This window comes from Protopterus annectens, chromosome 12.part0 (assembly GCF_019279795.1).
Source record: "Protopterus annectens isolate FY-2018-M chromosome 12.part0, PAN1.0, whole genome shotgun sequence".
Lineage (NCBI taxonomy): Eukaryota > Metazoa > Chordata > Ceratodontiformes > Protopteridae > Protopterus > Protopterus annectens.
The window spans coordinates 403,104,648-403,117,963 of NC_056746.1; the positions used below are offsets into that span (position 1 = coordinate 403,104,648).

At 44.3% G+C, this 13,316-nt stretch overlaps 1 protein-coding gene across 1 annotated transcript in view; it reads right to left on the minus strand.

Moving 5' to 3' along the window:
* The window catches only part of DNAH3 (dynein axonemal heavy chain 3), a 2,217,123-nt gene that overhangs the window by 1,222,464 nt on the left and 981,343 nt on the right, over positions 1-13,316 (minus strand). The window contains exon 17 of the mRNA XM_044089509.1: positions 1,591-1,735. Coding sequence (XP_043945444.1) covers positions 1,591-1,735 — 145 coding nt within the window. The remainder of the gene's footprint in view (positions 1-1,590; positions 1,736-13,316) is intronic.

Below are 13,316 nucleotides of genomic sequence, written 5' to 3' on the forward strand. Positions count from 1 at the left end.
CCTCCTTTCTCACCTCCCTCCCATTCTCTACACTATTTATCTTTTCCCCCACTTCCTATCAATGTATGTATATTTTCCTTCTTTTGAACAATGATTATCCTTTTGTTTTTACTCTTACTTGTAGTAAATTTAGACTTCTGCTATCATTGCATCCCTTAATGTTCATAATTTTTTTATTTTGTTTTTCTCTTTATAATTAATTGCATATTTGCATTGTTATTTTTAATAGTTTTTGTCCAGTATGTTTATCTTTGCTTATGTTTGCTGGGGCACTTTCCCCTTGGGTCTCCTCTGAAAATAGGTTGCTTACTATCAATGCAATGCAGTAATCCACGGTGGTGGTGCTGCGGTAGCATTGTCACCACACAGTAAGCCGCTGACCGGTTCGACCCTCAGCTAGAGCGTCTTCTGCATGGAGACATGCGTGAACGGGCGTACCTTCGTTGAAGGTTGTGCGATAGGGCTGGCAACTCAGCACGTAAAAATCAACTGCCAATCATTAGCAGACCGGAGTTCCGCTGGGGCGACCCCTAACCGGGAAAAGCCAAAAGACACAACAACTATCAATGCAATGCAAATAGTTAATAACCTTTTCTTTTTTATAATTATTTTGTATTGTGATTGTTATTTAATACTTGTATATTGTCACTTTATCCTTATTTATGTTTGCTGGGGCTTTTCCTCTTGGGTCTCCACTGAAAATGGGTTTGTTTGCAAACTCAGTTGGACTAACCCGGTTAACAAATGTGAAATTAATTAATTAATTAATTAAAATGAATAAATAAATATAGGTGTACAACTTTTACTCTAAAACACACAATGTCAGCTGCAATAATGCTGACCACAAACGATCTAAAACAACACAATTAACACACAGGACTATGCATGTGCAGACAAACTAAGGAAACAAATAAAAACACTGTTTTTTGCAAAAGGAGAAACATCCTGCACGTCATGTGGGGAGGGGGCTGTGTTCCCACTCCCCCAATAATAATATATACTAACTCTGAGACTGCACAAACATAGTCTAAGAGCAAATTTCCCAAACACTGAATTTTTGCTAGCTCACACACCTGTGTCAGCCATATGTAGTCAACTAGGCAGCTGTCACCTTAACACTCATTCATCTGGGTCACTAGCATGTACACACGCGCACACGTACTTGCATGCACGCAAACAGTGCGCATTTTTGTATATATCTGAAATGTGTTCTAGTCGAAGTCCCCCCAAAAAAATACCTGTGTAACAAAAAGATGCCATTACCTAAGTGCAGCAACATGCTTCAGATGCTATGCTTTGCACTCAATCATTGCTACAACACAAACAAGCTTGTAAAGCACCTGCCTGCTGGCTTTGCATCTCACAGCACAGCAGCTGTGCATTAATGTTGGAAAAGAACAAGCTACAGCATGTTTTATTAATCACACACACACACACACACACACACACACACACACACACACACACACACACACACACACACACATACACACACACAAAATACACTTGTAAGATTCATTTATATTAGCAGTTAAGATAAACAACTGTGACAATGAGTGTGGTATTACTTTCTTTTTGATGGTTACTTACCATTCATCCATAAATCTGACTTGACATGAAAGTTATATGCTGTTACCCAGAGTTGATCATAGGGTTGCTTATTTGTAAATGCTGTCTGCAGTGATGGAAACTGGCTTACTTCACGCTCCAGCAACTCCTCTTCTTTATTAATAACCTGCATACAGTGCAGAAAAAGAGGATTCATTTGTAGCAATATGCAGAAACATCCTGAAGTCTAAATAAGAACCAACCTTGATACGCGCAAAGGTGAACTTTGAACACCTGTTCTAAAGCATACTTCAAATATGATTCTAAGTCAGATGAGACTACTATGGGCATCTGAAAATGTATGAAATTGAGAAGTTATGTACCTACCATAACGTTCCATGTTAGTTGTCTTCTCTCGCCTTCTTTCTTGCTGGATGGGTTCAGAGCCGAACCTCGGCTCCGACTCGGCTTATACTAAAGCTCGAGAGCTAATTTTACCAGCTCGAGGCAACCCTATATCTCATGATGCTAGGCGGTAACTACCCAGATCTCGTTTAGTAGCTGAGAAAACAATAGCCAATTCAGTCTCCCCACTCAGGTGGAGGAGGAGAAAGGAGAACTCCCCAAATGTCACTATCTGAAGCCGTAGCTACCCGAGGACCACCTGTTTGGGCTTGGAATAGTGCAAGATAAGGTCCCTTAGAAGAAGGGGAAATCCTTTTGTTCTGTCCAGGCTAGGGGGATGGTGGGCGGGACGCAAGAAAGAAAGCGAGAGAAGACAACTAACATGGAACGTTATGGTAGGTACATAACTTCTCAATGTTAAGTTGTCAATCTTGCCTTCATTCTTGCTGGATGGGACCGCGTCCCTAGCACCTTCATCCTGGGTGGCTCATTGGAACAGACTCTTGAGAACAGTGGAACCAAAATTTGCTCTGTTTCTGGAGGCCATGTCCAATTTGTAATGTGTAACAAAGGTATGAGGAGAGGCCCATGTGGCTGCCGCACAGATAGTGTCTATTGGTAATCTAGCTTGAAAGGCTGTTGATGTAGCTAATGCTCTCGTTGAATAGGCTGTTGGCCTAGAAGGCAATTCTTTACCTCTGAGTTGATAAATACAGGTAATCACAGAAGACAGCCACCTAGACAGGGTTACTTTGGATACCGGAAGGCCCTTTCTACTTTCTGCATAAGATAAAAAGAGTTGATCAGATTTCCTGATTTGTTTAGTTCTGTCCAGATAGTAGCGGAGCTGACGATGAACGTCCAGGCAATGCAGTTTTTGCTCCGCCCTGTTTGAATGATTAGGGAAGAAAACTGGAAGATCAATAGATTGATTTAAATTTGCCTGAGAAGCCACCTTGGGTAAAAAAGACGGGTTAGTTCTTAGAGAAACTCTGTCTTTGTGGAAAACTAAATAAGGAGGACGAATGCAAAGGGCATGAAGTTCAGATACTCTCCTAGCAGATGTAATGGCGACTAGGAAGAGTGTCTTCCAGGAAAGTAACTTCAATGAACAGGAAGCCGCAGGTTCAAAGGGAAGGAGAATCAAGGATGTTAAAACTAAGTTTAAATCCCACTGTGGTGGGGGGTCTTTGATCGGGGGCTTGAGTAAAAAGATACCTCTGAGGAATGCCTTGCAAAGCTTATGGGACATGATGCTGGAGTCTGACAGGCCTATGTGAAAATTTGAAATGGCTGCTAACTGAACTTTTACTCTGGAGGATGAAGATCCTGAATGAAAAATTTCAGCTAGGAAATCTAAGACCGAGTGTATTGGAGCAGTGAAGGGATCTATATTCCTAGCCTTTGCCCAGAAGGAAAAACATTGCCATTTACTAGCATAGATCCTTCTGGTGGAAGACTTAAGGGAAGCTACGATAATATCCCGGACAGAATTTGAAATCATTGGAAGCCTGGCTAGGGACGGAAGTGGAGCAACCAAGCTGTGAGGTTGAGAGATTGGAGGGATTGGTGCAGCTGCCCTGACTGATGGGCCAAAAGATCTGGCACTGGATCCAGATGCCAAGGCTGCTCCAAAAGATAACGATGCAGGAACTGGAACCATATCTGTCAGGGGCAATGAGAATCATCTTGGATCTCAAGGCGGTAGCTTTCTGAATTATCTGTGTGATTAATGGAAAGGGGGGAAAAGCATATAGAAGTCCCCGAGGCCAATCGTGGACTAGAGCGTCTCTGGGGGGATGGCCTGGAAGGGGGAAGAGAGTGAAGAAGTCGAGGCACTTGCTCTTTTGTGGAGTTGCAAAAAGATCGCAGCAAGGAAACCCTCACTTCAGAAAAATTTCCTCCGTCACTGATTGCTTGAGAGACCACTCGTGGGGCATGAGAATAGCTCTGCTCAGCCTGTCCACTATGACACTGGACTACACGGGGATATGCGTTGCTATCAGAAACCGCTGAGAGGAGATCGCCCATTGCCAGAGTCTGACACAGGGGATAAGACTTGGTTCCGCCTTGCTTGTTGATATACCATACTACGGACATATTGTCCGTTTGAATTGCAATAGTCCCCAGGGGAAGAGAGTCTTGGAGGGCTTGCAACATCAAAAGCACTGCTCTCATCTCCAGGACGTTTATGTGCAAGTGGCATTCGAAAGGTTGCCATGTGCCATGGACTGTCCTGCCCTGAAAATGCCCCCCCCACCCAATCAGGGAGGGGTCCGATGTGACCATGGCAACTGGGGGGGAGGAGTAAATGGTCTGCCTTGATGGACTTGAGGGGAGACCATCCACCAAGACAGATGTTTTTTGCAAGATAGAGTTATTAAGATTTTGTGTGTCATAGGGAGCTGTTGGAAGGACCACTGGGAGAAAAGCATCCACTGAAGAAGCCGCATGTAAAAGCGGGCAAGGGGAAGAAGCGTGATGGCTGCCGCCATGAGACCTAATACTTTCAGAACATACCTGGCCTGAATTTTGTTGTTCTGAAGGAGGACGTGAACATGATTTTGAATATCTAAGACCTTCTGCTCTGTTAACTTTGCTGAGAGCTGAACAGTGTCCAAGGTGGTGCCTATGAAGGTAATAGACTGACAAGGCGACAAGGCAGACTTTTCAAAATTTAGAGATACCTAGCCCTTTGCAAATGTGAATGGTGTAATCTCTGGCTAGAAGACGTTGACGCCTGGTGGTGGCAGTGAGGAGCCAGTCGCCTAGATATGGAAACACCTGGAATCCTTGACGTCTCAGGTGAGCCGCAACCACTGCCATACATTTGGTGAACACTCGGGGGGCTGTAGTGAGACCACAGGGCAGGGCTCTGAACTGGTAGTGACTGGGCCCCAGCCGGAAGCGGAGAAACCTTCTGGAGCGCCTGTGTATTTTGATGTGATAGTACGCATCCTGAAGTTCCACTTAGCACATCCAATTGTCCTTGCCCAGAAGGGGTAGAATGGACTGTAGCGTGACCATCCAAAACCTCGTTCTTTTTACAAACTTATTTAGTTTGCTGAGATCCAATATTGGCTTCCAGTCCCCTGTTTTTTTTTGGTACCAAAAAGAACTTTGAGTAGACTCCGGATTATAGTTGGTCTGCTGGGACTGGCTGGATGGCTCTCTTTTTTAGCAGCTTTAATATTTTTAGTGCTGCTTGTTCCCTTAGACTGGGTGGAACGTCTGGAAGAGACCCTATTTGAATAGTTGGGGTTTGGATAAAGGGGATTTTGTAACCCTCGGATATAATCGACTGCACCCATTTGTCTTGAGTGAGGGAGAGCCAGGCTTGTGGGTACAGCGATAATCTTCCCCTGACTGCCTCCGAAGGTGGACAGTCGGGCAGCACCTCAAGGATGCTGGAAGGGTTTGTCAGAGAGGGTTTCTCTGCTACCCTGATTCCGCGGACCCCCTCTGCCTCTTGGATGGCGTCTGTTGTTGTTGTTCCCACCTCTGCCTCTAGAGGGGAACTGACCTCTTGCGTCAGGCGTGACTCCTTGTGATTTGTGGAACCACATTTTTCCACCGTTTTGACCCTTAGGATATGGTCTAGATGGGGTTGAAAAATGGACTCCTACAGCAGAAAGAGTCTTGCCATCTTGTTCGCATCTAGTCAAAGTATCTTTCACTTGAGGTCCAAACAACGCTGAACCATCAAAGGGGGAGTTAGTGAAGGATGCCTTGAAGGGGTCTGCGAAGTTGCAAAGCCGCATCCAGGCATGACGCCTTAAAGCCACACCTGTGCCTGCAGCCCTACTCGCTCCATCGGCTGCATAGGAAATAAGCCGTATGGAGGAGTTGACAATGGAATTCAGGGTTCCTAGCTGTGAGTTAATTTTGTCCTGAGACCCAGCAGCTGATGGATCCTGTAGAACCTCACCCAGTTCTTTGAGAATGTCTCTTTGAAGACGGGTGAAGTGGCATATGTAATTCAGCGACCGCATGGCAAAGGTCGCTGATGAGAACATCCACTTGCCATACCTATCCATTGTCCTAGATTCCTTGTTAGGCGGATGGATAGGCACTGAAGGATCAGCCGGTTCCTTCTTGGTGGCTGCCGCCACCACCATGGCATCAACTGGGACACATTTAGATAAAAATTGCTTATCCGAAGGGGCTGTTATAAATTTGGAAGGCCTCCGTGGGGTGGGTTCCATCGAATCAGGGGCCGTCCATGCCTTCCGCACCACCACTTCCATAAGGGGGTTGAAGGGCGGAGACACCCAGGAGGTGGAGGGTCGAGAACCAAAAGCCTCCAAGTAAACCGACTCATCCTCGGAAGGATTAAGGGAAGACCAGTTCCCCCTCTGTTTAAGGATTTCAAGGATGTCAGAAAAGGAGACATCCTCAGAGGGGGACCTTGGGGATCCTTCCGACTCATCCAAGTCGGTATCAGATGTGATGGACTTAGGGGAGTCCACATGCTTCCTCTTACATGTCCTCTTACGCGGGGGTTCACCTGACAGATCAGGAGAAACCTCGGAAGAGGAGGGTATTCCGAGTGGGGAAACCTGAGGCATTGGATCTCTACAGCCGGGGGCAAGAGAGTGGGAAGAGACCTCAGCAGGCACTACAGTGGGAGGAGCTGTTGGAGCTGACTGTAGAGCAGGCACTGGGGCCAGTACGCTCCTCATGACCTCGAAGGCACCCCTATTAGGCAGGCCAGAGGGCTCCCGCTCCAAAGAACTAGGAACCCCAGCTAGCACTGACAGGGAAGGCTCCGAAGCCGATGTTGGGGCTGAACTCAACAGCGCCGATGCTCTGAGAGGGAGAACAGGGTCGGACAAGGGTCCGATGCCACTCGCCCCCTCAGAGCCGGTGAGAGAGTCCAAGCGCCCAGATCCCTCCAAGGAAGGCACCATGGGCGAGATTGGAACAGACGAAGGAGCCGAAGGGGGAGGTATCGGCTCCGACATCACAACGGTCGCGGCTCCGAGGAGCTCCGGCTCCGAACACTGGGGCAGAGTCGAAGGAGGAATAGTGGGTTGTATGGATGTAGCCACTGTCTGATGAGATGGGCTGTGAAGCATTTGGGCCAGTGCCTGAGACTTTAACAGTCTGCTAACCACCCTCTCAAGGTCATGGTCGGAAAGCCTGGAAGACCGAGAGGAATGGCTCCGCTCCGAGAGTAAAGGTGATCTCGGAGCCGAATGGATAGATTCCAGAGATGGAGATCTGGACCTCTTACGTGTAGAGGGCATGGAGATTGGTGGAGCCGATGGAGCCGTAGACACGTCGGCTCCAGCTGGAGCCGACTGTGAAGATTGAGTCTTGGAGGCATTGGCTCCGGCTGGAGCCGATGCAGGAAGCTGCGATACAGACGTATCTGCTCCAGCTGGAGTCGATCGTGTCGCAGAAGGTGAGCCACCATCCGAAGGCTTAGAGCACGGAGCCGACGGTTTGGATGGCTTCGAAGGCTTCCCCGGCACGGACTTAGCCGGGGAACCTTCGGGCTTTAACAAGCCCCTCAAGATCATCTTATTCCTGCGCTCCTGCAGGACTCTTGGGCTGAATGCATGGCACACAGAACAAGAGTCCTGCAGGTGCAGGGGTCCTAGGCAATAAACACAAGAAGTGTGACCGTCTGTCAGCGACATCTTCTGACAGCACGAGTCACACTTCTTGAAGCCTGAGACCTTTGTCTCTTTCGACATATTGCTGTCGAAAAGAAAAACAAGATTCTAAAGTTAGAATCCACACACACACACACACACACTCAAACAGACAGGGATACAGGGATACTAAGGGCACACACACACAGCTAAGAATCCCTTTGAGGGGACTTGAGAAAAAATGGAAGGGCCTAAGGCCTAACCTAGGGTAGGGAGTATAACTGGGATAAGGGATAAAAAATAGGAACTAAAATTTGAAATAACAGTAAAACTAGCCTATTTAGACAAAATAATGGGAAAACTAAGTAGAAAAACTAGAATTTTTCTTAAATTTTATCACTAATCTGTGAGCCGGTAAAAAGAGCACCTCGCTAGCGAAAGCGGCAAACGAGATCTGGGTAGTTACCGCCTAGCATCATGGGATATAGGGTTGCCTTGAGCCAGTAAAATTAGCTCTCGAGCTTTAGTATAGGCCGAGTCTGAGCCGAGGTTCGGCTCCAAACCCATCCAGCAAGAATGAAGGCGTGATTGACAACTTAACATGCATATTTTCTCTAAAGTAGAAGTATGCCACTAAGCAACAGCATTAAGGGTTACCTTTTGCGTTGGCTTTCATTTATGTACTAACTCAGTTCTCTGATTTCCACAGCATGATGAGGACTATATGCAAAACTTTAACAAATGTGCCAGTTAAAAGTTACCACCCTAATTCAATTTTCATCCGTCAACATGGCAGGCTTACTGATATCTATTGGCACAGTCACTGATGGCTTTTAAACACAGGCCATCAAGGACTGTGCAAATAGTAGAAGTTTAAAGGAAGCAGTCTGGTTGTTGCTGGTGGAGGCTCAATGCCTGAATATGCTTGGGCATTCACCACACCTACTCTTCAACACCTAAATATGAACTCACACACTTGCTCAATCAATAAAGCATGGTAGAAGACATGACAGTTTAGCCCAGAATGTTTATTTGCTTGTAATCAGTCCACTGAAGAGGCTAAGCATTACTGCCTCAATCCACTTCCCTGCTGTAATTGATTTTGCAATATGTTTTTTGTTAATCAAGGGACATCTAATTTGCATGCATAACTGTTTCTTTTAGTTTACAGTAAAAAAGAGCAAAAGAATGTGCTCAGCAAGGGCTATCAGAATCAAATGAACCCTGTTCCTCAATACTGGCTGAAATGTTTTTTTGTATTTTTTTTTTTGGATCTTCTACACTGTACCACACAGTAATTAATGAAAACAAAATCCATGCACACACAGAAACACACATGCACACACAGAAACACACAAACACATGTGTGCACACAAGCATACTCTCTCTAATTCCAACCCTCAGCCCTTTTTCAGCTGTAACAATGCTGAATCTCATATGATTCCTTGTTCCAGCTGGTTTGTTTCCACTTCTCAGGGGATCAGTGCCAAACTGACTTAAACACTTGCTTAAATAACTTCAGCTCAAGTCAGTTATTTCAGCATTACAGTTGGAGTTTGCAGTTGCTTGCATTTTTGTTACTTGCTTCACTTTAAGTTGAGATTGTAATACTTGATAATATCAAGCTGTGGCCAACCTGAGTTCAGTACATTTCAGAGAAAAAGCAAGACAAATTTGAAGACCACTCATACCAACTACAAGTGCTCATACTTGGTCTCCAGATACAGTAAAAGCAACTAACAGTGTCCCTGGCACCAAAACAAACAAGGCTTTTAACTAAACTCCAAGCAAATTTGAAGACCACCCATACCAACTACAAGTGCTCCTACTTGGTGGAAGTCATCTCCAGATATAGTAAAAGCAACTAACAGTGTCCCTGGCAACAAAACAAACAAGGCTTTTACATAAACTCCAGGCAAATTTGAAGACCACCCATACCAACTACAAGTGCTCCTACTTGGTGGAAGTCATCTCCAGATACAGTAAAAGCAACTAACAGTGTATGTGATACCTTATTCTAAATAGACCTGTCCTTCTCTACCCAGTATTTAACAATAGGTGTGTGCCTACTGTTTGTGCCTCCTAAAAGGTATTTGCTCCTGGTCAGCCACAACACATATCTATCTACCCCCACCCTACTACCCCTGCTCCCTTAATAGACAAAGCTACCTCAGGCCTACCTACCTAGCCATACTCTCTGCCAGCTCTATACCTGTACTCCCAGGCTTCACACTGAAGGAGTCACTCATTACTCCTCCTTAACCACCACTATTGCCTTTCTCAGACACTTTTTTCCTACACAAAAAGCACCCTGCTCAACCCCCAAGCCATAATCCCCCATTCTCTATCTTTATCCACTTACTCATCTCCTTTAGCCTCATCTCAGATTCACTACTGCTTAGCCCCCCTCAAAGATTAGTGCAAACAAAATACAAATAAATATTAAGAATATAAAAAGAAAAAGAATTAAAAGCGACAATTATATGCTTAAATCAAACACTAAGCAAATAGATTGACCCACAGAAGGTCTTGAAATACTCACGGATTTTTTTTTCATATACCTTCTGCTGCACCTACATGACGGTGCTGCCCCGCTCTGTTCACCCTCGCTAGCTCTCGGGCTCTCTACGCTCCCCTACCCTACCCCCATTCCCACCGCCGTATACATTTATAGGTATACACCACACCCACATCATCTCCATTACAATCAGTGAGCACACCCACATTCACTCATAGCAGTCACACCTAACACCACACCCTTTATTCTACAACCAACTCCTAACCTTACCAATAACCCTCTCAAACTTGTCCAATACCTCTCTGCACCACAACATGTCCAACACATATAACACCCACCTACTTAAACTAGCACCTTATCCATTAATTGTCCTCTCTCTTCTCCAGTTGTCTATTCTCACCTCCTATCACTCATACCTCAACTTCACCCCCCCTCCACCATGGCAAATAGACATCCTAACAAACTCTTTAAAACTAAACTGTCCCATATCACCTTACAACCTCTATTCATCACACCCTCTCTCTCACCCATATTACATTAGTCAACAGAATGCCAACCCTGAATACTATTCAAAACTAACAAAAATACTACATAAATTGGCCAAACTATACCTCTACCTTCGCCAAAACCTCTCCTGCTGTGGAGACATTCACCCAAACCCAGGTCCCAAAACATCTCCCAATACCAACTCAAATCAACCAAATCCTCTATACCCAAGACCAACTTCATCACTCCTCCTATTAAACCTAAACACAAGAAGTATACTTAGCAAAACACAGGACCTTCACACCCTCCTAGCTCTTTATAAACCAGATATAACCATGTTAACAGAAACATGGCTCAAACCAGATAACCATAGTAACAAAATTACATGTCCTGGATACAATATTCTATGCAAAGATAGAATTGGAAAAAAGGGAAGAGGTGTAGCTATCCTGTTTCAAAGTCATCTCAATATAGATCAAATTGAATGTAATTCTGATGATATCAAAGATGTAGAACTAATTCTTGCAAGATTAAATCTTAATTCCAACAAACAAATAATTATTGCTGGGGGTTATATCCCACCAGGCAATAACATTACTAAACTAGAAAGCTTACTAGACTGGATGTCCACCTATCTCTCACAAGAAACCATACTATTAGGCGACTTTAACATTGACTGGTCTGATTGCACCAGCCAAACCCCAACAGCCCACATTAACCTTCATGGGTTCTCTCAAATTATAACTGACCCCACTAGAATTGACAAGAAAAGCAATCAGCAGTCTATACTAGACTGGATTCTGATATCTGACCACACTCAAGCACAGCAATCAGACTGTCTTCTAGAGAGTCTGAGTGATCACCAAGCAACCTACATAATTAGGAATAGACCACACCATACTCATCAACCTATAGTCAGGGTAATATGGAACAAACGATCTTTTAAACCCACTGAATTTACCAATGCACTTAAATACTGCAGTTGGAACCCACTAAAACAACTACCAATAGACAAAGCTGTACAGTACTTTAATTCAAAATTCCTAAAGATTCTAAACCAGCACGCACCCTCTAGAATCATTAGAATCAAAACCAAATATGCCCCATGGCTAACAAAAGATACCAAAACATTAATGAAAGAAAGGGACAAATCCTGGTTACAATTTCACAAAGTCAAAACCGCTTCTTTGAAACAAAACTATCAAGAGTTTAGGAACAAAGTCAGAAAACAAATAAAAATAGACAAAACTAACTACTATAAATCCATGCAAGAAAAACACACTCATAATCCTAACAAATTCTGGGCTACAATAAGCAACTTACTGCACCCAGGAAAATCCTCCACCCCCACACCTGTATTACCAACTAACCACGATAACATCCCCACTCAGTTTAATAAAATTTTTTACTGAAACTGTCCAAGCCCTAGCCAACACCCAAAATAAAACTAATGCTCTCAAATCTACAGACACCCCCAACCATACCAGCTCACTAGACCACCTCTCTAACTTCTCCCTGCACCCAGTATCCACAAATACAATTGCTAAACTCCATAAAAAACTGAAACCAACCACCCTAGCAGCTGACAACCTGCCAGCAGACTTCCTTCAAATGGCATCAGAAGTAATAGCCTACCCAGTTTCCATCCTTATTAATAGATCAATATCAGAATGTAAAGTTCCCAACTTACGGAAAATATCCCACATCATACCATTGCATAAAGGAGGCAAATCACTTGAACTGACCAACTACCGACCCATAGCTATTTTTTCTCCCCTATCTAAAATAATGGAAAGAGTTGTGCATTATCAATTAATGAAATTCCTCCAACAAAACAACCTACTAGCCAAGTCACAGCATGGCTTCAGATCCTACCACAGCACCACAACAGCACTACTCTCTGTCACTGATATTGTCAATAATCATAGAAACAACGGTCTATTTACAGCCTCCATATTCCTAGACTTATCCAAAGCCTTTGATATGGTTAACCACTCAATGCTCCTAGACACTCTAACTACCCTTAACATAAGCCCCTCCACCAAATCATGGTTCAGTGACTATCTATCCAATCGACAGCAAGCAGTCCGATGGCAAGGACAACTGCCCCCCCTATTACCAGTAGCCATAGGTGTCCCACAAGGGTCCATCCTAGGTCCACTGATGTTCTCTCTCTTCACTAACCACATAGCCACAGCCTCTCTCTCAGCCTCACTTGTGCAATACGCAGATGATACCACTATCATATGTGCTGCCTCCATCCTAAATGAGCTCCAAACCATAACTCAAAACAACTTCTCACAAATAGAATCCTGGTTTTCTAAAATCAAACTGATACTAAACCCTAAAATGACACAACTCATTCTCTTCAGTCCAGGAAAATCTCCCCCTACAAACAGCAGCTTTACTATAAAATCAAAGGAAAACATAATAATCAGCCCAACTACCCACACTAAACTCCTAGGAGTAGAAATTGACAACAACCTGAAATTTGACATACACATAGCCCAAACAATATAAAAAGTCAGCAAAAAGCTGGGTCTCCTTTATAGGAACAAACAGTTCCTCACCAAACATACCAAAGCCACTATTGCAAGGACACACCTCCTATCTATCCTGCTTTATGCCTACCCAGTATTTACTAACTTACATCACAGCGAACTAAGCAAAATGGAATCCTGTTACAACAGGATTGCAAAAGTTGCCACTGATGCATCCTATAGATCACATCACTGCCCTGCCCTCAGGCAACTCAACTG